General features: G+C 40.2%; 3 protein-coding genes and 1 long non-coding RNA gene across 5 annotated transcripts in view; 3 read left to right on the top strand and 1 right to left on the bottom strand.

Moving 5' to 3' along the window:
* Positions 1–10,825, top strand: part of nav3 (neuron navigator 3) — a 158,731-nt gene extending 147,906 nt beyond the window's left edge. For both annotated transcript variants that reach the window (XM_087786858.1, XM_087786857.1), the window contains 11 exons: positions 783–969; positions 3,027–3,124; positions 3,191–3,286; positions 3,365–3,533; positions 3,603–3,838; positions 4,874–5,028; positions 5,093–5,164; positions 6,840–7,036; positions 7,108–7,226; positions 8,080–8,283; positions 8,355–10,825. In XM_087786858.1, coding sequence (XP_087642984.1) covers positions 783–969; positions 3,027–3,124; positions 3,191–3,286; positions 3,365–3,533; positions 3,603–3,838; positions 4,874–5,028; positions 5,093–5,164; positions 6,840–7,036; positions 7,108–7,226; positions 8,080–8,283; positions 8,355–8,474 — 1,653 coding nt within the window. In that variant the 3' untranslated portion in view covers positions 8,475–10,825. The remainder of the gene's footprint in view (positions 1–782; positions 970–3,026; positions 3,125–3,190; positions 3,287–3,364; positions 3,534–3,602; positions 3,839–4,873; positions 5,029–5,092; positions 5,165–6,839; positions 7,037–7,107; positions 7,227–8,079; positions 8,284–8,354) is intronic.
* An 886-nt stretch (positions 10,826–11,711) lies between these two features.
* On the top strand, positions 11,712–12,547 carry LOC148083719 (uncharacterized). The gene is made up of 2 exons (XR_015710692.1): positions 11,712–11,884; positions 12,153–12,547. It is a non-coding gene; the product is annotated as an uncharacterized LOC148083719 (long non-coding RNA).
* A 1,258-nt stretch (positions 12,548–13,805) lies between these two features.
* Positions 13,806–19,901, top strand: LOC148083718 (uncharacterized). Its single transcript, XM_087786852.1, has 4 exons — positions 13,806–13,967; positions 18,139–18,906; positions 18,985–19,017; positions 19,115–19,901. The coding sequence occupies exons 1-4, from the start codon at positions 13,952–13,954 to the stop codon at positions 19,147–19,149; spliced, it is 852 nt and encodes a 283-aa protein (XP_087642978.1). The 5' UTR covers positions 13,806–13,951; the 3' UTR covers positions 19,150–19,901.
* On the bottom strand, positions 19,545–26,578 carry osgep (O-sialoglycoprotein endopeptidase). The gene is made up of 12 exons (XM_087786851.1): positions 26,462–26,578; positions 25,740–25,859; positions 25,391–25,510; positions 23,860–24,035; positions 22,829–22,924; positions 22,665–22,714; positions 22,052–22,130; positions 21,868–21,933; positions 21,700–21,790; positions 20,651–20,726; positions 20,382–20,480; positions 19,545–20,314 (listed from the first exon to the last, which is right to left on the bottom strand). Exons 2-12 carry the CDS (start codon positions 25,852–25,854, stop codon positions 20,275–20,277), a joined length of 1,008 nt encoding a protein of 335 aa, XP_087642977.1. The 5' UTR covers positions 25,855–25,859; positions 26,462–26,578; the 3' UTR covers positions 19,545–20,274.
* Between the last annotated feature and the right edge of the window lie 366 nt (positions 26,579–26,944).

Raw genomic sequence — 26,944 nt, 5'->3', positions numbered from 1 at the left:
AATTATGTTGTTTTGGTCCATATCAACCAAATCCTGATCTGGAATAATGATATAAAAAAATAATTAAATACGTTTTTAAAGTAGAGGAATTACCTGGTTTATTAGGATCATGTTCAAGAGTGAGGTAAAGATGCCAGATGAGATGGCTCTGAAATGTAGCTATTCTGTGTATGTCCAACTTGGTGAAGACCTGGGGTTGACCAAGGACATGACCTCTGCGACCTGCCCTCCGATAGGTAGCGGAGGATGTATGGTTCAATGGCTTTAATGTTTCTTTAAATACGCTGCTAAACTAGTCATTAAACCCACGCCACCCTATTACCCTGCAGATTCCTGTTTGTTGTGTTCACGCATTCTCCATCCGTCTGATAGAAATCATTTAAATGACGTTGGAAAACGCTGCGTCATTTTCGGCTCCTTCAAAGCAGCTGACTTTTACAGACGAAAATGGCAACAAACGTGTGAGCTAAGTGGATCTTTGTTGATGCGTAAGCCTTTAGTCTGCCCACAGATCCGGGCTCGTGTGCGGCTTCACGTCTGAGACTAACCTTCACTACAAAGAAAGCCTTGAAGATCACAATCCCGCTTACAGCCCGTAATTCAAACAGCAGCGAAGCAGAATAACAAGAGTGGCGCAGTGTGGATACAAAATCTCATTACTGAGTTTTACATGAATATAAAAGACGGTTTAAAATCGAATTTTCTGTATTTTTGCAGTGGCTGGGCTCCCAGGTTCTGACTCTGAATGGTGCTCAATATTGAACCATTTTTTTCCTCAACAGAACGAGATCGAGGCGCTGAAGGCGGAAAACGATCGGCTCAAATCTAGCGGAAACGCAACGCCGACGGCGACGCCGGTCAAGACCGCCAGACCCCCGTCCGAGACCTCCAGCACGTCCTCGTCCTCCTCCCGACAGAGTTTGGGGCTCTCTCTGAATAACCTCAACATCACAGACACCATCATGTCTGGTGAGTGCAGATGATTTTGTTCGTCACTCGAGGGGTGGAAACGTGGAATCTGGATTTGAGTTCAGGATTATTTCCTATTTACAAGAACATGTACAATGTATTCATGTCTGTGTAATCCCACATTGAATAAGCCCCTAATATATATTCATTCAAAATTCTCAATATTCCATTAGATTGTCATTCATTTCATGGGCAAAATGTAATTATTAGTTAATTTCCTACATAGAAATCCGGATTTATACCATGTAGCATAGTTTAATAACCACTCTACAATGCTAAGATCTTTAAGTGACATAAGACACACAAAATTACTAAATCAAACCATTGCAGGAGCCAAGATCCCAGACCGGCAATTGACCGCAGGATTTAATACGGTTTATTTACTGGTTGGTTCGCCTTACCACCCTGTTATACTTGCAGTTAAATGAACATTTTCTTTTTTAATTAAAAGTAATTATAAGAAACATATGTACTGAATAATAAATTAGCTAACAGTTAAAGCTGTGGCCATTATCTTTGGAAGATAAAAAATGTATAATTCAATAACAATAACTTCAATAACTTTTACTGTAACTTTTACAGTAAAAAGCGGGGTTTTTTTTGTTGTTTTTTTTTCAAATGGAGTGACTTTGGTCTCTGGAAACATGACATTTCTGTTTTATAAATACAAATGACAATATCATTAGATTGATGGGAGGTGGGAAAATATTGAATTACAGGAAATATGTGTAGAAATAACTTAGAACGATCCTTGTTGGCCTGGATGAGGAACCACTGCTATAGAGATCTTCACCGTCAGCAAGACAGACGGTGATAAAAAACCCTACAACAAACTAATCCTGGTCGTCCTCTGCTCTCTGCAAGTTCCTGTTGACTAATGATCCGGAGAAGTTGCTCGAACTGATGAAATGGCTGCTGCAGACATAAACAGACGGGAAGTCTCTCCAGGCCTGCTGCGTTTTTTTGGGGGGGATTGAAAGACTGGGGTCCCGCTCGACCGTCCTGTAATTAACAAAGAAGGCACAGCTCTCCTCGGAGGGCCCGAGCCTTCGCTAACTGCAGGAGGATGATCCGAGAGCAGCGGCGCGTGGGAGGACAACTGGGCGAGCGGGTTGTTATCGAGGCCACGCAGAGACGAGAGGTTGAATACAGAGTTGCTGCTTCTGCACGGGACCAGAGGAAAAGTGGACTGAAGTCGTTTTTATATATCTGCTGTGATCGTTCGGGTTTATCTGTATGTTGGGAAAATGACTCTAAAGAAGATTGGATCATCAGGGAAGGTTGGGGATGGTTCAACAACCAGATCATTCTTTTAGGCCCTTTTTTAATTAAAAGTATTTCATTTTGCGCAAAATCTTTGTTTCAATGTATAGAGGTAGATTTGTTTCTTCATTATTCAATAAAAAAGTTCCGTTTGACTCCCGTCAAAAATGTATTTTCAATAAAAAAAAAAAAGTTACTTTAATCAAAAAGTATATTTACAATAAAAAAAAGTTTCTTCAATCAAATAAATATTTTCAATCAAACAAAATAATGACTTCATTTAAAAACATATTTTCAATTAAAAAAAAAGTTACTTCAATTAAAGAATATATTTTCAAAAATATTATATAATATTATTTTTCATATTTAATATTATATATATATATTAATATTATTATATAATATTAATATTATAATTTAATTGTAATTTTATGGGTAGAAGGTTTGTCTTGAAAAATTTCAGTACCAGAAAAAGTTGCTTCAATCAATTCAAGTATTTTTTTAATCAAAGTATTTTCTTTTCTTTGATTGAAATACTTCTTTTTTTTTTACTGAAGCAACTATTTTTTAATTGAGACATATATTTTTATTAATTAATTTTTTTAATTGAATAATAAAGAAACAAATCTACGTCCATATTAATGAAGCTACAGTCAAATACAGTCAGTTTAGATAATCCAGTTTCCAACCCCGGCAAAATAGATGCCATTTCATTGGTTCTGAAACCGATTTACTTCCTTCAAACGACAACAACGTTCTAAATTCCAAGTCCTTTCTAACGCTTCTCCTCTCAGACATCCTCCTGGACGACAGCTATGACGGGAATCTTCGCAAAGAAGGCCGCAGCGTACGAATCGTCGTCACCATCAAGAGCGGGTCGAACAGGACCAAGGTTCGTTCTTATTGGTTCATCTTGAGTTGAAGTTCTTCACTGACTTTCATGTCCACCAACTCAAAGGGATCAAAGAGCCACGAGTACCTGATCGGATCCATAGGTGTGAGCGGTAAAACCAAGTGGGACATCCTGGACGGGGTCATCCGGCGTCTCTTCAAGGTGAGTTTTTTTTTTAAAGATATTGTTGTAACTGAGGCTGCTCCGGGTAGTTACTCAGGTTTGCTGGCTCTCCTTCAGGAATACATGTTCCGAGTGGACCCTCAGGGCAGTCTGGGTCTGAGCTCCGAGAGCATCGTCTGCTACAGGTTGGGCGACGTGGTTCGCTCTCACACCTCCCAAGTGCCTGAGCTGCTGCCCTGCGGCTACCTGGTGGGCGACAACAACGTCATCAAGGTCCAGCTCAAAGGTGCGCTTGGAAGGGAGACCCCGACCCTTTTGTTTCCACTCAGAGGTGATGCTAGCGTGTTCTCCTCAGGTATGAAGGAGCACAGCATCGACAGCCTGGTGTTCGACACGCTCATCCCCAAACCCATCATCCAGCGGTACCTCAACCTCCTGATGGAGCATCGTCGCATCATCCTTTCCGGGCCCAGCGGCACTGGCAAGTCCTTCCTCGCCGCCAAGCTCGCCGAGTTCATCATCTCGCAAACGGGGCAGGAGGTGAACGAGCACAATGTGGCCAGCTTCAACGTGGACCAGAACTCCAGCAAGGTGTGTGTTCTCAGACCTCAAGACAAACATTTACACATCGGGTTGTGTAGTCTAATATATGTATATCTTTTTTTTCCAACAAGATTTAAATTTTAATATACACTGCGTGTATATATATATATATATATATATATATATATATATTTGTATTTTTTCTTTTGTTATTATTGAATATTGTTTGATTGTTTAAGCGCTTTGTGACCCTGGTCTGGAAAAGCGCTATACAAATAAAAATTACTTACTTACTTACTTACGTTGTTAAAGATCACATCGGAGTAAAATTGACAGATTTTTACGTGTATTTTCATTCGTACATTTCTATATATTTCTCTCTTACTTTAATAAAGACTTGCTTTAAAGTGCAACCGCATATATCTGTATGTAAAACATTAGAAAAACAGTTTTTTTATTGAATAGTTCTTTGAACACACAACTAAGGTAAGTGACTAATAAAGTGCACTTCTGTTCAGTAAAATATATATCCATGGACAGATTCCTGTTTGAGACAAAACAACGAAGGTTTATTTAAGATGGTTAAAATAAAACTCCTTTTACAATAAAATAAGTAATTTCAACAGGATTTTTGTTCTTAGGAGGACTTTTTAGGTGTATAAACTACCCTCAACAAACAACCCTTTGCTCAATGAAATCGTCATTGTGTTACATGCAAACAGCCCTTTTCTAGGCCTGGATTCTTTTTGTTGGAAAAAGCCAAATCAATTGCAGGTCAACCAAGATACGAGTCATGGAATAACACAATAGAGCGGTCATGTCCAAATATGGCCCGAGGCCCATTTGCAGCCTTAGAGCATTAAGGTTTAATACTTTAATCTTTCCACAAAACCTTATGTCTCGTGTCCCTTCACAAACTTCCTCTAGCGTCAGTAAAAATAACGTTTGTTCTTCATGGCTTTGATCAAAGTCAATCTTGTTTATAAAAATGTGAAAAACAAGTCAGACTCCTGAGGAACAGATCATTACTCTGTCATTAAGAGCACATGTTGATCAAATAGTTCTCTCTATATTTCCTCCCAGGATCTGCGTCAGTACCTGTCCAACCTGGCCGAGCAGTGTAACTCCGAGGAGACGGACACGGAGCTGCCGTCAGTGGTGGTCCTGGATAACCTCCACCACATCGGCTCGCTCAGCGACATCTTCAACGGCTTCCTCAACTGCAAGTACCACAAATGGTGAGTCAGCCTTCGTCGGTCGTTGATCAAACGTGATTGGTTCTAACAACATCTTCCGGTCCAGCCCATACGTCATCGGGACCATGAACCAGGGAGTCTCTTCGTCTCCGAACCTCGAGCTCCACCACAACTTCAGGTGCGCCTTTTTACATTTATGTTTCATTTCTTCCTGTTGCAAAGTTGTTAAGACACAGAGAAGCCACAGCTCTACTTCAGATTCCCATGTTAGATCCCAGTATCTAGAGCAGAGATGCATCATTACATTTCCTCACGTTATATACTATGACTGTTCTACTGGCCGTCAATCCAAAAAGTAAATAAAGAATAAACAAATAAAGGAATCATTATGATGGAAAAAAAAATTGAATATAAATAATACAACGGAAAAAACATTCTAAAAAAGTTAAGTCTTCATTTTATTGTATATGATTGCATTTTTCTATTCATTTTCATCATCATCTAAAGCTCAAGCATAATTCATATATTTTTGCTATATAAAATGTAAAAACAAACTATTGACATAAAGTTATGTGAGAAATATTTCATTTTATATACATTAGATTAAAAAAACATGATATAAAGGCACTATTAAAATATCAATTATAAAAACCAATACGCATAAAAAGGACAAAAAGGACGAAAAGAAGAAAAAAAACAAAATCATTTTATCTCTTGTGTTATCTCAGGGTCAAGGTAAGCCAACAGCCTGAAAACAAATGGGTTTAAGGTATTCCTTGTGTTGCCTCTGGGTCAGGATGAACAACCTCCCTGGCTTCCAGAACTAAATATGCAGTAGTGGAGGTCACCTTGACCCAGAGACAATGCAGGGGATATCACAAACACTTTTGTTTTCGGGCCTTCGGGTCACCTTGACCCTAAGAACAAGGGTTAACAGAGTTTAGGGTTGAACAAGTACTATAATGGTTTGATACCAATTAGTAACCCTGTGTTGTGATTAGTTAAAGGTCTGCTTCAGTCCAGTGCAGATTTAAACTGGCAACCTTTTTAAAATAAATATTATCACTGTTATTTCATATGAATTTGATCTTCAACATGAACGTTGAGACACACCTCACAGTGATGCATGACGTATATGAGTCATTTTTAGAGTCAATTCACCACGTTTTGACACAGATTAAGTGAGTGAATTAATCCCTAAACTCAGTTGGAAACTAAAATATATTGAAAGATAGGTACAACTTTCTGCAAAAGAAGACGGAAAAAGTCAAAATCAGCTTCACAGGGAGCTTTCATTTAAATGGAAATAAAAAAATGCGTGGTCCAACAAAACAACAAAATGATCTTTAAAGAAATGGTAGCTAAACTCATCCTTCCTTATAATATGTCATTTTTTAAGCAATGAATTCAAAGATGTTAATAGCCATTAAGCAAAATGTTCTCCATTTTTTAAAGTTTTTCAAAGTGTGAATTTGAAGAATTAAAAGGTCCCTAAAGGCATCAGTGACAGGAAACAAGCCGTAAAGATCTGGGGGGAAGAAAAGAGACATCATTCTTCTCTTGAATGAATCATTGAGATGATTGTGTTTCCTGTTAGCATGCTTGCAGGATCTGATGTAATTTGGCATAATCTAATCTGTGTGGTGATGCGTCTTGTTTCTGTGACTTCCAGTCGCAGACGGAGGATTGAGGCTCCTACAGGGAGCGCTGTAATTACTCTCGTGGATAATTAAGCCTGATAAATAAGAGCTCAATGAGCGAGGACGGCGTTGATGATTAGCCGAGGATTTATGGGAAACTGACTCGGCTGAACGGCAGATTTGGAAATATATGGGATTTTGTTGTCTGTTCAGGTGGGTTCTGTGCACCAACCACACGGAGCCGGTCAAAGGGTTTCTGGGACGTTTCCTGCGGCGTAAGCTGATCGAGACGGAGATCAACAAAAACATGCGCAGCAACGACCTGATAAAGATCATCGACTGGATCCCGAAGACCTGGCAGCACCTCAATGGCTTCCTGGAGGCCCACAGCTCCTCCGATGTCACCATCGGTCAGTGAGGCTGACCCTCCCGCACTCCCTTGCTTCTTCCTTCTTCGTTCTGACGCCCCCTTGTCCTCCAGGTCCTCGCCTCTTCCTGTCCTGTCCCATGGAGGCCGAGGCTTCTCGAGTCTGGTTCACTGACCTGTGGAACTACTCCTTGGTGCCGTACCTGCTGGAGGCCGTCAGAGAAGGACTGCAGGTGAGCGTCTGCTCGGTCTCTGATAGGTTCTTACACCTGCTCTGTGATTTCAAGAAACACAACTTGTTATTTTTATGAAGAAGAGTTAAAGTCGTCTGCTCTTGCTGCTCTTTCAAGCATCATTTTGCAGCAGAACTTTTTTTGAAGGTCTCATTCTAATGCCATCTTTTAGAAGGGAATCTCACAAGTGAGATTCATTTCGTAAGATTGTAAAGTTATGACTGATTTCTGACTGACAGAGAAGCTAAAAAGTGTCAAATAATGATAAGATAATTCTTTTTTAAACACTTTCAATAATATTAAAATTCGTGAAGGAAAGGAAATTGAGTGTTTGGTGAAGGAGGAAAAATACACAGCTGATTTAGAAATACAAGACAATAACTCTGCCGGTTATAGGCAAGATTTGGTAAATACACATTTTGTTCATCTTGTGACCTTATTTGTGAAGATATTTTTGGGTCCTTTTATAATTAAGTTTGATCAAGATCCAATAGTTCTTGTCAGTGAGGTCACTGATTTGCCTCGGGCAAAATATCACACCCTTGTCCAGGACAACAAGTTCATCTGTGTTCTCCAAAAATATGTTTTGCAAAAGTGTCCAAACTAAAGATCTGTTGCACTTGAAAACTATTATTTTTTCTCTTTATCTGATTTTTTTTTTAAATGACAACAATGTAGACACTTGTCTTGCCTGTATGTGGAGTTTTTACACGCTTGAAAGTTGAGGAAAAGGCAAGAGTTATCTCGAGGAAAACAACTACATCACAACAAAAACATACCAACCTGACCTCAGTCCTAGAGCCGTGGTGCGGCTTTCTTCTCTGTGTGATCTAAACGTGTCGATCTCCTGCAGCTGTACGGGAAGAGGGCGGCCTGGGAGGATCCGTCCAAATGGGTGAACGACACTTACCCGTGGAACGCCGCCTCGCTGCAGCAGGAAGGACAGTCGCTGCTCCAACTGAGGCCGGAAGACGTGGGCTACGACGGCTTCAGCTCCAGCAAAGAGGGGGCGTCGTCCAAGCAGGTTTCCCAGAGCGACACGGAGGGAGACCCACTGGTGAGGACGACCGGTACGACGCGAGACGAACCCTCGGACCACTGACCTGTGCGATGCTTGTCTCTCCGCAGATGAACATGCTGCTGAGGCTGCAGGAGGCGGCCAACTACTCCAGCACCCAAAGCTGTGACAGTGACAGCACCAGCCACCATGACGACCAGCTGGACTCGTCACTGGAGTCGGCGTTGTGAGAAGCTGCTGCTTCTTTCGAAATGTCACAAAGGAAAAGTTTTTACTTTCCAGAAAAAGGTGCAATGTTTAATCAAAACCACGGCGTTTTTTTTTCAAGTGCAATAGCCGACGAGGCTCCTCAAAAGTCAGATTGGTGCCGGTGGTTCTTCATTGTTAGACGCACTCATGAGGATCATTCAGGAGTGTGAGGTTCACGATGCAGGTCAAAGAGCAACAGAAAGAAGATTCATGTTTTCATGATTCGACACCCAGTGATATCTTCAGATGTTTACAACGAGGCCAGGGCTTCTCTTTTTGTTTATCCTTTTGTTTACACTGGTGCTTCAAACAGCTGGAGGAGACAATCCTGAGCGAGAGATTCTTAAACTGGTTTCATTGAAGGGGTTTTTCAGGTGATGTGGCGCCCCCCGGTGGTAGAAATACGAGGGTTCTCTGAAAAAATAACGTTCATCTGGCTTGGGGGGGAAAAAAGGGGCGTCTGTTCAAGCTCATGTTTACTTAAGTTTACCAAAGTATTAGTTTGGATTTTATCTTAAGAGGAATACTGCACCGGTGCAACGATGCATTCAGGACAAAAAGGCAAAGTTCAAAGTTGGCTAATTGGCTAACACAACGATCTGACCTGGACGTTGCTAAATCAGTTCTGAATCTTCATGACTCGACCAAAAACTGACCCCTGCTTGTCGTCTTCAAGCAGAAAACAAAAACAAAACGTCTGTGTGCCAACCAGTTGCCGAAAAGTGTCCTCGTTAAACTGCCAAATTTACACACAACACGTGAGCGTCAATGTCTTTAAATCGGTCGTGTTTCCAGAAGAGTCACTGTGAGGACACCCGTTGTTCTTCGCCCTCTCGCCCGATGCAGATCACCTGTGTTGCACTTTATTTCCTCATCAGGGAGCTACACGAAACAAACACCAGGACGAGTCAGACAACAAACACAAGGAGGTGGATTCCAGATGATTGTAGTGAAAAAAATCACTGATGATCCAACTAAACACGACGGTCCTGTGCTAACTCTGATCTGTAGATCTGACATGAGGTCAGATGACTAGAAAGTGTAGATTTATATTTACAAAGATGATTAAGATCATCTATTAGCGACACTTGTTCTTAAAAACATGTCCACACATTCAAGAGCTCTTCAAGTGAACCCAAAAGCTAGTGTCTATGCGACCAAAAGGTGACTTGTTCAGGGTTCCCTCTCGCCCCCCCTGTGTCCTGCCCTGTGTAGCTGGGATTAGAAGCAGTTTGAGAGAACCTTAAAAAAGTCTTTAATCGTGTTGAGTTTTTGCTGCACCTCTCGCGGCCACATCAGAGCATCACCACGTCGACATATTTATTTTTGGAATGTCAAAAAACAGAATCTACTATATTGGTGCTTTCTCGCTGCCTTATAAAACGCTCACGGGGTGAAGGACGTGCGGTCGATCGTCGCGGTTTGGCTTGAGATCTGGCAGTGAGAGCACAAAAATCTATGAAGAAGAAGAAGACGACTATGGTAAATCAAGAGTGTTTGCTTGGCCCAGTTGACCTGGGCGTCTTTACATTAGGAGCACAAAGTGTGGCTTTTTCTAACCTGACGAGCATGTTTTGAGCTTTTTATGCTTTGAGAAGAACTCTTTACTGTTTGGGAGGGAAGCCATTTTTACATTTTGACCGTCCTCTCTTTGTTTAAGACTGGTTTTTGCACAAGTCGGGGTGAGTTGTAAATACAGTGTATCAAAGATGAAAAGAGAAAAAAAAAAGAAGAAAAAAAAAAACTGTGGGACAAAAGGTGTGTCTTGTGATTGGATGGTCTTATGCAGGCGGGGGTATGATGTAAACTGACACCCCTCTTCCTGGTATTCGTATTCTCTGGACCCCGTTCATTCATTCAACTATGTAACAGCACTTCCTCTCTGGACGTTTACACCATGTTGGACTTCCCAGCGGTGCCGGGTGCTGAGGTGGACGTCAAACATTTACCGACCGGTGCTATTCGTCAGTGAGAGTCCCACACAAACACTCACAACCTCAGGACAAACCTTCCGAGTGACCCAACAAAAGCGTCTCCCAAATCCAGGCCGCGAACCGAGGCCAGTATTTCCAGAGAGCACAGAAGTGTCGTCGCATCAGCTGCTCGTTCTCTCCACAGTCCGGCCTGTTGGAAACGGTTGCTCCCCCCTGTTTTCAGAAGAAGGCCTTTTTTTTTCTTCTTTTCGGGTGAAAACATTCGTCTTTAATGTTTTATATTTTGTACATTTGTATGTAACATAAACTGTAAATAGACAGAGACAATGATTTAAACTCATCTGGAGGATTTTGTAGTCTTTGTAAAGCTCTAATAAATGGTATTTGGTGTCACTCAAGCAACACAAGTGTCATGGTGGTTGTGTTCAGGATTACAGGATAAAAGATTTGAAGCCTTGAAGCCTGCTTCAGAAGGTCGAGCTATTTACTTTTTGATTCACAAATTGTCAAGAAAATTACACAACAAGATTACTGATGAAAGCCTTCACCTGCCAGAGACTCACAGATAGTCTCATCTGTTTTTAGGATCCGATTCCTCTTTTAGACATTTATTAATTATTTATTTTAAAAAGGAAGAAGAGGGAGCTCACGCTACAGCTGTTTGATAGGAGATTGACAGATCCTTCAAAAGATTCCTGGATCCAGAAGGAAATACAAAACACCCCAAATACACAAATAATAATTTCTGTTTGCCCCATTATTAACATTTTTAAAAATGTACTTGCCTGCAGACACTTTTAGAAAGTTAACTTTATTTTTTTAACTCACCATCAGAAAAAAAAGGTATTCAATTATTAATTGTGTAATGTTTTTAAAAGTATATAGTGTTGCAGTCCTGCATGCAGTTGTGTGAAACTATTTTCTTGAGTGTAAAAGTGATGGAAGAAGAATTCTGATGTTCTGGTATTCCTGGGAGCTACCACAATCAAAATCATACAGAAAATACAAAAAATTATAATTATGAATAATACTAGCTATTGTTTTAAAATAATAAAAATTGTGATATTTAAAAAGAATCGGTGAATCTTAATTTATTTTTTATTTAAATTTCTAAATTAAGGAGCGCCTATGATTTCATATCCCATATATCCACTAACTTTGACTCGAAAACTTGTATTGTAAATAAACGATATATTTCCCAATATTTATTTTTTAAATAATCTAATCTTCTTTTACGTTGAAGGGCTGATTCACTTCAGTTCCTGGTCACGTGTTCTTACCGTCTTCAAGATGGCGCCGACCACCGCTCAGCCGGAAGAGTCTCAACAAACTTTTAAATCCGATGGAACAGCTGTGTCTTTGCCGAAGCACTCCTACTGGTTCGACTTCTGGGTGTTTGTCGTCTTTGACATCTCCTTCTTTTTATTCATGTATTACATCGTTCCGTAAAACAAACGGTAAGTTGTGCAAAAGTTTCCACCCTAAGGGTCGATGCGGAAGTGATGGCAGACGTTATTTAAGGCAGTAGTTTCTATTTAAAAATGTCTATAAAGTAAAAATGTAAGCATTAAGTTTGAAAAAAATAATAATGAGACTTAAGTTAATCGTCTCGGTGTTTATTTCGTTAAGCTACATTTCATCATAGAGTTTAGCTTAGCAACAGTGGTGTAATCCATTGTTGCTGTTGTATCTTCTCTAAACTACATGTATGTCGTGATGCTCCAGGTGGGAACAGTATGGAGGATGAAGAGGAGGAATCCTGGATCAACACTAACGTCTTGAGTGTTCCTTCGACGCCGTGGACCCTTCTGAGAACCATCTATGTAAACACCAGAACCCTAAAACAAGACATCTACCTCAGGATGGAGGAGATGTTGAAGTTCTACTGAAGAACATCACGTGATGTGTCCATAACAAGATTTGCTTCAACTGTTGTGAAGACTCTTGACAGCATTTTAAAACATTTCCAGAAGAGCCGACTCACTGACTGATGCATGAATTACCTTTTTTAAGAAAGTATTCTCTTTTTGGGGGATGCAAATAAAAAAAAAAAAGCTGTTACAGCTAGCTAAAAAATAAACCTTTGCACACGGAAATTATTAATAAATTAATGTATTTCATTTTGTTGTTGTCATTTACTTATATTTAATATATATTAAAATGAGTGAGAGACTTTAAACTACCAGATAGTTTCTAGATTTCAGCCTGGTAAAGTGTTTTTATGGATGTTTTTTTTTTTACTTTTCTCACCCAGGAGACTTTGTTTATTTCAGGGTTGCACTTTGAGCCTGAGAAATCACCTTTTTGAGTGTTGAATAGTATGAAGACAATCAAGTCTGATAGTGGTTGGAAAGAGGGGGATGACAAAGACTGGAAGTTGAACTGTCCACACCAATCTTATCATTATCTTAAAGTAGACCTTTGTGGCTTGCAGGACTAGACAGAGGTGTTCCTCGGAGCAAACTAACCTTCTCAAATAAGATCAGAAGCTCCATCTATAGTAAGTAAGTAATCTATATTAAACGCTTGAACAATCAAAACAATACCAAATAAAATATACTTAAAAGGTCAAGGCAACACAGAGATCAGACCCACTTGAACAGACATGGGCAAAGTACGGCCCTTTGACCATTCATGCTGCACTCATGAGGTCCTAGTATAGCTACACAAATCATCATTCAAAGATGTTTAATTATTTAACAAATTCAATTCATTAAAGATCTTTGACTTTTTTCTGTTTTAATTCTCTTCGTTTTGGGGAATACTTTTTAATATTGAGGTTTTTATTATATATCTAAATGAAATGTTTTTTACTATTAAATATTACTCAATAACAGCTTATTACTTTACATATTCATGGCATCACTTTATTTTTGTTCTTATTGAGTTTTGCCATCATATTAAAAGCATTTTTTCTCTTCTTTCATCACGTTATATAATGTAAGTAAGTAATTAGTATTTATAGAGTGCTTTTCAGGACCAGGGTCACAAAGCGCTTAAACAAAAAAAAATAAAAATAAAAATAAATACTTAAAAGACCTCAATGTGGCCCCTGAGGAAACTTAATTTCCTGCCCCTGTATAGACGGATGAAGTCTATCCAAATGTGGGGTTTAAATATGCTTTAGTATTAACTTCAACAAGGATAATTCGTTTTAGTTTATTTATTTTATAAATTGATGCTTGGTTCCGTTTTTCTATTGCTTATTTTGTGGGTTTATCTTATTTCGTTATTTTTGCTCTGTATTACCACCACACAAAAAAATACATATTTTATCTTTACAACACTGGCGATAAAAGATTATGATTCTCAATTGGGTTGTTTTAATACGAACCCTAGAGAAAACAAATAAAAACTCCCTCTGTGTTTCCCGCCGGGCCTCTTATCTGCAGGGACATCCGGTCCCACCCACATTCTCGTGTGTCTTTCCGGGTGGCAGTAAGTAACTTACCGACGATCATCGCCGTTCGAATCCAGAAAGTTGCGGAACGGTTGAGCCACGACGACACGTCCAGTTGAAAGAGATGCATATTAAAACAGGTGAGACGACATGTTTTATGATCGTTGACGACGTTTACTTCACAAGCGATGGCGTTAAACCGCCGTCGCTTCTGTGGGTTGTTACGAAACTTTGGCTGGTGCTAACATGCTAAGGCGATTCTAACCGTCCGGTGCTAAATATTTACCCTTAAATTCTCCCCCGCGTCGAGTTATTCGACCACTCGGTGTCAAAATGGATCCTTGTCGTTGGTTTATAATCCCGGAGACGTGCCCGGCGACTGGCTTGTTTCGTCATAGCATGACGCTGCTAAACTGTGCTAAAACCGGCGGTTAGCTTGTGAACGCGGAACCGTCGATTCAGCGCCGACGTCCTCGCGTGCGAGTGTCCGGGCGAGGGTGTCTGTCGTGCGCCGACATTTGCGGGAGCTGTCGTGTTTACACGAGAGGTAACAAAATGTACACGAGAGAGCCTCCAACGTGGCTCCTCCGCGGCCTCCTGTCGGTTGGAAGGTTCGCTAAAGGGAAGACGCCCGCGTTCATGTTTTCCAAACCAATACACTCGTAGTCGACGACAGAACAGTAGGATGTGTCCCTGGTTTTTAACTGACTGGTTACCAAAAGTTTTATTTTTTGTCGTGGAATAATTGGTGAATATTTTTTAAATAACGTCAAAATAATGTCTCCTTTAATAATACAGTCCTAGAATCAAGTCACAGTTTGTAAAGTTGACAAGAATCTTGCCCTTTTAAAATAAATACTGGTCATTTTTGAACTGTCTTAAATAGTTCTCACCGATCCTTAACAACATTTAAATACAAGTCTTATTTTTGAAATCTAAATTTCTTTAATCAGAATATTAAAAGTAAATAAATAAGTGAACACAAGATCAGTATGGTTGTGTAACACATCTGGACATTTGGTAGCTTTATTTGTTATATATTTACAGACTAAATCTAAATAAAGACTTTTCAGATTGTGTGCACTGAATGAGAATTTTGTCTCTCATATCCAAAATGTATCTTTTTGGATGAGCATCGTACGAGGCAAGGTTTCCTTTTGTGCAGGAAATGGTATTTTTTATTTGAAAACCAACAGTCGGGTAAACCTATGAAAGTGGATGGGGCGTTTTTCAGTGTTGGTTGATTTTTGGGTTGGTGTTAAATTTCAAATGGTATTTAAGAAATCTTGAGTTTAAGCTTAAGAAACCCTGTCCCGAGACTTAATTTTAATTAATTTGTTTATTTAACAAGGACAATGCAATGTCGTATTGGGAAGAAACGCGTATGTGTAATTTAATTTGGCATATTTTCTCCATTTAATAAACCCGGAACAAGTATGGATTAGTTATTTTGCATACAGTTACTAAATTTAAATAATAAAATAAGGTAATTTTGCCTGGCAATTTGTTGGCATCTGAAAGCAGCTCTTTTGTATTCTTCCGGTGATTTTTTTTTTAAATTTAAAGTTGAAGAGCTCATCCACCTAGATTAAGGAATCTGCTTTGATTGTACTTGGTTTTTCTCTACGTCGTGATCACAGACCCCTTAACCTGTTTGACTTCTAATGAGTGAACCTGAAAATGGATGCTTGAGTTTCAGTCTATTGTCCCTCACACAAAGTACCAGCATACTGTAGTCCAGCTCCACACGGTGAGCAATTAACATGACTGTGAATCGGGTCCACCTCAAGACCTAGGTGTGGCCGAAGCATTGTTTTGCAAAGTGTAGTTTTTACATTAGCGCCCCGAAGAAACGCATCTGCGCTCACAGACCGAACCAGTCGGCGTTGGCACATTAGCAAGCGGATTGGTTTTCTTCGCCCTCCAATGTGACCAGAGGGAAGGAGAGTAGGACGGACAAGACCCCACAACCGAGCCCGATGTCCCCCTCGTAGACTCCTCTTACCCCGACACGATTTGGAGGGAAAGGCCAGTCATGACTTGGCATGTTGTGATGGATAAGATTGTTTTACTACCTCACTTATTAGTAGAGTATTTAGACTTTTAATTATGTATGTTCTACTTTGGCTGGATCGATTGGTGCAGTCTAGGGCCGAAGGATTATTGAAAAATATATATAATTGCGATTATTTTCAGAAATATTGCGATTATTTTTTTCTGTCCCCCTTTTTTATGCATTTAAAAAAAATAAAATCTAATACAATAAAAGATTAACTCTACAGTAAAATGTATTTCTTTGATTCTCAAGATAAAGTTATTAAGTATTTTGTATGATGAAGTCAAATTAAGCCTACCTTAAATTAAAGGTAGGTTTATTTAGTTACTCTAATAACACTTAACAAACATAAAATATTCACTGCAAATACTAAAAACGTGCTAAAAGTTTGATGCAAACATTTATATAAATGAGTTGATAATAAATCATGATTGAGCCCTTAGCCTCAAGTGTAGAAGTTTAAGTATCCTGGGGTCTTGTTCTCGCTAAGGGTGTTCAGGAATTGGTATAGCAGTGGCAGTATTGCATTCGCTCTACCGCACTGTTGTGCATAAGTGAGCTGAGCCAAAAGGCAAAGCTCTCTATTTACCAATCAATTCTTATCCCCAGCCTCACCTACGGTCACACGCCTTGGGTCATGACCGAGAGAGCAAGATCTCGGATACAAGAGACTGAAATGAGTTTCCTTTCGACGGGTGGCGGGCGTTCCCCTTAGATATGGGGTGAGAAGTTCTGTCACTCTGGAGAGACTCGGAGTAGAACAGCTGCTTCTCCGCGTGGAAAGGAGTCAAATGAGGTGGTTCAGGCATCTCTTGAGGTGTTCCAGGAGCGTCCAGATCTGGGATCTCAGAGTTGGCAGATGTTGCTAGTGAGAAGGGCGTTTGGCGCAACCCTGTTGAAGCTGCTGCGGTGGATGACGATGGATGGAGGGAGGGAGGGATGGATGGATAGATGGATGTACAAAATTCAGTGCAGAGTAAAGAAAAGTCTAAACACTAGTCAGTCATTCTATTTTCTTACTGCATATTTTTTACACAGTTTCATTTAAGTGCATTTCCTGTCATACACAATAATAAATTGTCATTTACACAATTTGAATTGTGTGATTGCATAAGTTAACTTTGATGAGCACACAGGAGACGCGTCTCGATTCAAATGTACGAACCGATGTCGGGATGTAAAGTTTTTGAAAACGCTGTAGTTTGTTTCTTATGCTGCCATTTAGCTTCTCTAGACGTCACTGATCAACGGGTTCAAGCGTCTCTCGGCACTCAGCACCGCTCGCAAGGCATTTTGACGAAAAATAAAATTAACATTAAATAAAATCGCAACCCCTGCGATATAATGATTGCATTTTTGTCGCAATTGTATCACAAATGCGATTAATGGTTCAGCCCTAGTGTAATGCCACTAATGTGTTCTACAGTTTGGGAAGTCTCCATGCTCTGTGTGACACCTTGGTATGCCTTCAGTTTATCACAGTAGCTTCATCTGCACTCTGGCACTTGGGACTACATTTTTGGGTCTTTTGTGGCCTCAACGTGCATGAAAATATGAAACAAAATCCAGTTATTGTTACAGTTTCCCGTTAAGAAGCTTTATTTGACATTGTGGACATCTCAGAACTTATGTTTAGTTCAGTCCAAGATTATGGTCATGACTGATTAATGTATTTAACATTTAAAAGGACTCTCAATTGACTTAGTTTTTGTATTTGGTCATTCGCTCGTGTCTCTGCATTGTGCCTTTGAGCAATGGAATTGATTGCCGTTACTTTCGATCACTTAATAAGTGAAATCACACAACATCACATAATGCAAAGCATGATCAAATCATGGAGCAGGATGGTGTGAATCAAATAGTCTGCTCTAAACGAGTCAGTCTTCCAGGTTCAAAGATGTTTGCTAGAAGGTGTTTGTTGGTCTGCTATCATTTAACTTCCCTAGAAAGTCAGCCCTTTGTTCTCCTTTGTTTTAGTGTGCAATGCTTCCCTTTGCCTTTAATGTGTCTTTGATGTCCACGAGATTCTTAGTTCAGAGCAAAGGAGGAGTTGTGTCCAGACCGACTTCAGATATCGATCAGTACAGCTGGGTCGTGCTTCTACTTCCAATCGCGATCCAAACAATCCATAAACATGCTTTTGTTTTCCGTCAAGCCAGGAGCTGAAGAAGCCGCTCGACGACTGTGCTTCTCCATCTGGGGCTTTGCCTGGACTACGTCCTGTAAATGTTTGACTCAAACGTTGTCTGCTGCAGGTACATGGGAAGCCAGCAACACCGTGTGCGAGTCCAACTACCTGTGTGACCCCGCAGTCCTCGTCACCGCCACCAACGCCGAGCCGTACATCCGCAACCGACGCCTCTCTCCCGGATCAGGCACTTGCGGGGGCGGCGGGGGAGGGGGCTTCATCTCCGCCGGCCACAGGCAACCGTCTCCCGAGGTCGACCTCGCCGGACCCGGCTACACGCAGACCCTCGGCCCGCGCAGGGAAAAGGACAGACGTGGGCAGCAGCATAAAGGCCGGAGCCTCCGCAGAGAGGGTCAGAAGGGGGTGGGCCGGGTCGAGCGCCCCCGAAAGGTCAACCAGAAGGACCGGTGGGTAGAGGACAGCCTTCCTCTCCTCAAGCCCCCGCCGTCCTTCCCGGTGCAGGATAGTCCCGCCAAGCTGCAGCCCGCCGTCAGCTACGCCTCCAAGGTGAAGGCCAGAGCGGCCACGCCGGAGGAGGACCGCCCCGCCATCGGCGTGCTGCTCCAGAACCAATGGGGCCTGAGCTTCATCAGCGAGGCTCGGCCCGTCGCCGAGTGCCCGGGTCTCCGTCCGGCCGACAGCCCCCTTCCCGCCCAGCCCACAGACGCACAAGAAGACGTAGACCCTCCCGCCCCGTCAGTCCTCCCGGTCCTGTCCCCCGAGGAGCCCCTCAGCCCACTCGCCGCTCCTCAACGCCCCGAGTTCGAGGAGAGCGACGGGAAGATGTTGCTCAGTTGTCGCCATCTTATCGAGGCTCTGAACTATCACAATAGAGGTCAGTGCGTCGCACACGACTCCAGATGCTTTTTTTTTAATCCTCGTGATTCTAACCGACGTGTCTCTTCCTCCACAGAATGGAACACGCTCTGCAACAAACAGAAAAAAGGTGAGTTCATGACCCACCTGTGCGTCGTTTAGAGGATTTGGTTAATTCAGCTTAGATAGTCAAGATTTAACATGTTTTTTTTTAATCTGTCTTTCAGATCCCCAAAAAGTCGTCTGGTACAAGGCCACCTAGCGCTGACACGAACCCAAAGCAAACGCACACACGTACACACACTCATACAAACGGACAGGTTCGGAGTCGTCCCTCACACACACACACACACACGCTGCACTCAGGATGATGTCTTCATGCAAAGCCTCACTGAGACACTTTGGACTAACTTTGGAGATCTTTACTGCAATGGACATTTTTTTAATCGCCTTACAGGATGCCTGCCTTAATTAATCACCGTTTTCTCATCTTCATCTCTCATTTCGGGGTTTTACGCTCGACTACCTTCACCCCCCTCTATTGATTTTAAGTCTCTGACAAGCTGTAGTTCAACTCCCCCCCCCCTCCCCCCTCCCCCACGTTAAGAAGCTGTAGTTTTATCTGTAAAGCGAGTGGTCAATCAAGCACTTTGTTAAAAATAAATATTTGTTGTGACCAATCTATGCGAAGAAATCCAGCGATTCTCGTCCACGTTGAGTTTTAAAAAACAGAAGAATGTCTTGTTCCTGCTCGAGTTTTACGCAGTTTACACGAGGGTGGCGAGCGTCCGCCCGGCAGATCTTAATGCTGTTTCCTGGTTTTATTCTCTCGACTAATCAGGGGGATGTTGCTCATGAACCCAGAAGGGATTTCACCATGTTCAGTATGTTTTTGATTGTTTTTTTTTTTTGTTTGGAAAAATTGTTTAAAAAAAAAAAAAAAAAAAAATTACACTGGAGGAGAATTGTAAGTAAAAAAAAAACAGTATTGCTTAATAAAAGGATTAAACTTGATTCTTGTTTCCTGAGAATGTTGCTTATTTAATCCTTCGAGTCGTCTTGTGTGCGATTTTCGGTTTTTGTTACTAATTTAAGTAAGAAAATGAGCTTTTGCTCGGTTTATCAACCAATGTTATTTGATTTTAATTGATTTGGTTATTGTATCTATAAAGGTTTATCTCTAGGATTATGAAGATTATGCAAATGGTGAGCCAAATTATTACATGTGATTTTTCTGCTGAATATTAACACAAAAAGACCTCCTTGGCAGAGGTGTTGATGATCTTGGCGAAGCAATGATTGACAGAAATAAAAATGGTGTCAAAAAAAAAAAAAGTTTATTCACAAGACTGTATTTTTGTAATCGAAACATTTCCAAAGGTTAACGTCAGTCTCGCCACGTCACCTCCACCTCGTCGGTGCGGTACCTGCGGGAGCAGAGCGCCGTCTGATCAACACCAACAAAAAAAAGCCGAAAAGTCACTTTTTCCTAACCTTTGTGTGATCCACGAGTCCTTGAGGTCGGTGACTTGACCCGCCCGGAACATTTCCCAACCCGCCTGAGCAATCATGGCGCCGTTGTCGATGCAGAATCTGTGGCACGGAGCGAGCGCCGGTGTTATCAGAATACCAGGGCGGTGAAGAAAAAAAAAAAAAAGCCTCGTTTCACAATCAAAGCTAAAACAATCTGGAGTTTAGCAACACTCTGTATTTTAACAGCAACTCAAACACGACCCTGATGGAAATGACGTGAGCTCTTGTACCGTTCGTCTGTGGCGAAAAGTTTGGCTCCTCTCTCCTCGCACATCACCGCCATCATCTCCTGCAGACGCATGTTACCTGCGAGACACAACGCATGAAACGGTGTGTAAGGACGCCATCTGTTGGTCAACTGAGGAACAACCGTCTTAGAAAAGAACCAAACGAGTACTGCTGGAATGACTCCTGCTATTATTGCTACTTTATGATAATCAGCCATTACATTATGACCATCCACACTGCTGCCAAAACCTAGTCTAAAGTAATAAATATTTTGCACACATTTGATGGCAACCTTTAGAAAACATAATGCCCGGGAGATGTTCATTGAAATGACAAATCGCACAAAAGGAAAAGACTATTTTAACCATTGACATTGTTTGTACTATAATAATTGTTAATCTCAATATACACTTAAATTTCTTCTGTCAATATTATGAGAAAAATTAAAAGTTTGTGGGGTTAAAACAATTCATTCATTTTCGGTTTGCTTGTTCTCTTATAGGGGTCGAGGGGGGGGCAGGGGACACCCTGGACAGGACGCCAGTCCGTCACAGGGCAGTTTATCAGTGTTTTAACCTGGATTTAAAAATCGTGTGCATGTATTTTTATTGCATTGATATAAAATAAGTGGTTGCCAATCAAAACAAGGATCAAGAGATAACGCTTCTTTTTCCGGATTAAAAGTATAAATGGTAAAAGTATTTCACAGGGCCACAGGTTTTATGTATCGAGCCAAGCCAGATATGAAATGTAAAAAAAAAAAAAAAGCATTTTTCTGATAGGCTTGTGCAAATTGAGTCATGTGTGGTATGTGTTTCTAACAGTTATAGTCCAGTTATTTCAAGTATTTAAAGTCTGTAAAAATATAATATTTGGATTTATGGCTTCTCGTTTCCAAAATACCTGAAAAAAACTAAATATATATTATTTTCAATTCATGTTAAACACTAATGAACACACACCATAAACCAACATGCACACAAGAGTTGTGGTCATAATGTTACGGCATGAATAAGGAGTAGCTAATGTGCGACGCGTGTTCGGGACCTACAGCCAACGCCGCCGACGATGAGCACCTCCTGGGAGCCGCAGTGAGCCATGGCCCTCTCCGTGATCTCCACCAGCATCGAGAACATGGTCTCCTGCAGGGAGGGAGGCGTCAGTGCAGCTCAGCCGACCACAAACCACTTCAAAGCACAGACAGTGTGTGGTTTCTGACCTGAAGCGAGAAGCACAAGTCCTCCGCTGTGCACTGACCTTTGCTCAGCATCTTGTGAGCCGCGTCCTGAGGTCAAACAGGAAATGGTGGAATTTATTCCCACAAATAAATGTTATAATTGTTGAATCGTGGATGTTTATGGGTGTTGCTCTAATAAACAGAAGGCGAGTCTCTGCCACTTTACCTCGATGTAAGACAAAAGCCCAGAGAACGACACGTCCATCCCTTTGACTGTGTACGGCAGCTCCACATACTGAGTGCCCCTAGTGGTGAAAAGGAGAAGTGGTCGGACAAATGTTTTAAAATGTTACAAACGCTTCGTTTCATTCATTCACTGGTTTGTGCGAGTCTTTGTATTCATTTATGAATTGTGCTATTGCGGATTACTTTCATGTTACTCTTGGTGTGTGTAGTGTATCCTTAGTGTCTTTTTTTGAGTAATTTTGGTCCATGTTCTTTATACTTGCACTTAATTATTTTGTTTGCACTTTGTTCTCGTTCTGTTTTCATGAAACTTGCCATCATCTGGAACCTAATTTCACGAAGGAGATCTCCAGAGGGATTAATAAAGTCCATCCATCCATCCATCCATCCATCCATCCGAGTAATTATTGTTTGTAAAGCGCAGACCATGATCACAAAAGGCTTAAATACAGAACAATATAAAGTTTTGTTGTGTTCACATATCTGTGCATGCATTTCTGCATAGATATATTGTTTGAGCGAATGCATCTTTTTTTTTCTCTTTTTAAAACCATCGTTTTTCTTCATCACGGTCGTAAGTTTGTGTCACTCACTTCTTTGCCAGCTGCTCGATGTTGTAACCTGGACTGGGGTCATTGGAAATCTGTTAAAGAAATAAAAACGAGACTCGTACTTTCATTCGTCTCGTCTCCCTTTTTGATGAATCACTCGATATTTAAAGGATCAACGCGACACGACGGCAACAGAAGCTCCAAACCTTGATGACTCGTGCGAATCTATCCAAACAGTTGCCGACGGCGATGTCGATGGTTTCTCCAAAGATTCTGTAGCGACGCTCCGAGTACGCGATCACCTGAGCAGAGAGAATGAATTCAGGGATGTACCGAAATGATACATTCTTGGCCAAAAGCAAAACACAGAAGTAAAAAATATATATATTATGCAAATTGACGTTTTTCATAATAATATTTTGGGCTGAATCGTGTGTGTGTGTAATCACAATTGTTGTTACTTAAGGATGCAGATAAATAAAAAGAATAATGGAATTAACTTCAAAGTACATGTTTCTATATGAAACTTTACCTCAGCTATAATGTACAGGCCTGTCACAAACCTGAAAGTATAATAAATTCTCTAAAGGCCAACAAAGAGTTTGCGTTTATGAACAGTTTGCTCGTTCGTCCTGCACCGTGCGCCTCGAACCGGTCTGGATCTTTTACCTCGAAAACTCCTTTATAGCCACATCGCAATAATGATCCCTAAAATGCACATCATAAACAGTCACTATAGTGCGAAGAAGATAGTAATAGATTTGTTGACAGACTAAGTGTGTATTTTTCATAGTTTTCACTCTGTGGCCCATCTTTGCTCATCAAATTAAAGGATTGACGTTCCATTGAGTTGAAACAGATGCATCGAAGGAGGTTATCTATACAGTGAGCTGCTCAACAGAGAGAAAAAAAGATGGTTTCTATTAACACGTTTGTGAAATAGAAGTTGTTTGAAGAAGTTTGATACGTTTAGCTAAAAGGTTTGAACGAAAGTGCATTTTCAGAAGCAAAAAGAAAGATCAATTGTATTTTTAAATAAATATGAGAAGTTAAATCAGACAATTGTGTATTCAATTATCATTATGGTTCTTTTTTTAAATAAGGTCAAGGCGAATAAAAGAATGCAGGCAAGGTGGAACAGTTTGAGAATCTGTCGGGTTTAGTCTGACGCAAAAAAAGAGTAGCAGCAAGAGAACAAAGTATAGTTTATAGGACAGGCTGTTATTCGTGAGCTTACCTGCGTGTTTCCACCACTCACGTAGAGCACGGTGGGGTTGTTGGCTTTGGTGATGAGTCGCCCCATCTCTACATGCCCGATACAGTGATTGACACCGACCAGAGGCTTCCCCCAGAGCTGAGCCACTGTCCGAGCCACCAGCGCCGTCACCACCAACGGTGCTCCCATCCCAGGACCTGTCGAGTTACACGACAATATTTTTTTTCTTTTTTAAATGAATCGACATCTTTAACACTTTACACTGTATATTTCTGTATACATTGTCATATTACACTAATAATTCTGATTAAAAAAAATATTAAACTGTCCCAATTCTCCATTCGACCTTTCAACCTTTATCACATGGTAATATCAACTAGGTGCCGTAGAGGACAAAATTCCTTCTCACACGTATATACAAACACTTCCTCTCACATACATATGTACTCACTCTTACATACATGAATTTACACATTCATTATATAAAGTATATACAACCTCACGAATAAATAAAACATATTTACTAACTTTTGCTGTGCTTATATATATTAAAAACTAATCCAAACTGACAAAAGAATGAAGTCTCTTCTTGCTTTCTACCTTTGTTTTTACCTTGATGTTTAATTATAAAGGGGAATCTTTACCAATTTACTATAAATAAAACATAGAGTGATATTTCCATTTCAGACATTTGATCATATCATGTAACAGCAGATATGTCATTTTGCAACATCATTTATTAATTTAAATGTGATGTTGAATACTGTCATATCCACTCTGTGTGTGTGTTAGGGCTGCATGATTTGAATTTGATTTCATAGATTAATTTAAAAACAAACAAATAAAACACAAACTGTTAACCCGGTCTACAATAATGTTTGTTTAAAATAAAACGGTTAAATAAAAAGTCTTTTTAGTCCATGACTGATGTGAATATGGTGCATAACAATAAATCAATGAAGGTATTAAAAGTTATCAACACAATTGTATGAAAAGTTTATTTAAAATGTTTGGAAAGCAAGGTGATGCAAATGTTTAATTACATTACATTACATTACATGGTCGGATTTGTTGTCCAGAAGTGTTCTGGTTAAGAAAAAAATATTATTTAAATATAGCATCAATATATTTCCAAGGGATACAACTATTTAGCATTGACAAAAAGAGGGGATGTATTTTCGACATCACTTCTGATGACTTCTTTTTACACTTCATCTGTCCATATCGTGACAACTCTACCTCCGTTTTCTTCACCTGCTCTAATTCTTCAATCTTCAGCCTCAATTTATGATATTCTCATAAACACACCACACAGAGCAACCGAGTGGTGCTGCAGAAAAATCGGACAGTGTGATTTTACAATTGCGATTTTGATAAATCGTGCACCCCTAATATGTACTTCCTTGTTCCCATTCAACTGATATTTTTGTCACTTTATTTTGCAAATTATACTTTTACTTTATCTGATCATTCGCACTTCTGACATCGTATCATCGTCAACCAATCATAATTTAAAAGCTACAAGATCAATTATTAAAGCTACATTAAATACCTTTTGTGTACGCCACACAATCTATGTCTGCAGGTTTTATCGCAGCCTGATCTAGCGCCTCTTTCAGGACCGTCAGAATGACTGCACGATGATGTCTAGCTGTGTCACTTGGCTGAAAACCTGGTGATTAGAAACAAAAGAGTATTTATTAAGTATGTATTAAGTACTTTTGTGAATCATAGTTTAGGTCTAAAGATGTAATCTCTAGTAACAATAAGTAGTCATGCAGAGGGACCATTTTAATAAATATAACTTCAAGTGCTAAAGAGAAAACATACTCAAGTTAAAAGTAATAGAATAGACAAATCCTAGCTTAAGTAAAACTCTTCTAATGCAAACTCGGACTTACCTTCGCCGGGTGGGGTTATGTACGTGCGTCTGGGGTTGGAGAGAACTTCACCATCCTTGATGATTCCTATGCCGATCTTGTTGGCGCTCCCTTCGAATCCAATGACCACCGTCATGGCAGCTGGAGAATTTAGATGGATTCAAAAGGAAAATCAAAAACAATGTAAGAAAACCAAAAATGTTTAAATATACACTTTTATAGCATGATAAAAAAAAAAACGATGTCATACTAGGTTTGATAAGTTCATTCATTCATTCATTCATTGACAACCGCTTTGTCCCAGGGTCGGGATCGCGGGGAGACTGGAGCCTATCCCAGAATCATAGGGCGAGAGGCAGGGGACACCCTGGACAGGAAGCCAGTCTGTCGCAGGGCACACACATAGACAGACAACCATTCACACACACTCTCATACCTATGGACAATTTCCCAAAGTTCTCAATCAATCTCTGTATGTTTTTGGACTGTGGGAGGAAACCGGAGTGCCCGGAGTAAACCCACGCAACACCGGGAGAACATTCAAACTCCTTATTTAGTTATATTATTTAATAGTAAATATTTGGCAGCACTCATTTATGAAAAATTAAATCTTAATCGCATTTTTGTTACACATTTTTTGTAACTATAAGCTAGCAAACTTTTCAATGGTGACATATTTGTCGTACGAATATTTTCAAACATAAGTTAAAAAACGCAGCTTTGCTAAAAGCATAATATTTCACCTTATATTGCGGTCCTCTGGAGGTTGAACGTAAGAAAAAAAAGAGCATAAACAAAGTTATATTTGTGGTTCTCGTTCACTTCTGTCACTTGCTAACACGGGGGAATCTGTCTTCTTCTACTGAGGCAGCGGCAACAATACCTGATCGCTTCCGCCTTCTAGTGGTGATTCCTTGGTCACACGGCTCAGATATAATATTATTAAGGAATATATTACGGGATAAATAAAGAAATAGCTAACATTAATACATTTAAACAGAAATAAAGTCAATTATCTTCAACTGAATGACATGTATTTCCGTCTATTTTTCCTTAGTTATGTCCAATTGATTAGATACTTTTAGTTGCCAAATTTTGCACTTGTTATAAAATGATCAGAGAAATGTTAAGTAGAAGATTAAAAACCACAACACGAGCCTTATTTATTGTTACTTTTGTTTATCGTTTTATTTTGAAAGTAGCGGAGCGACCTTTCTTGTGCGCCT

This window comes from Callionymus lyra, chromosome 3 (genome assembly GCF_982586985.1).
Source record: "Callionymus lyra chromosome 3, fCalLyr1.hap1.1, whole genome shotgun sequence".
NCBI classification, from domain to species: Eukaryota; Metazoa; Chordata; class Actinopteri; order Syngnathiformes; family Callionymidae; genus Callionymus; species Callionymus lyra.
This window is presented reverse-complemented; position numbering and strand designations above follow the sequence as displayed.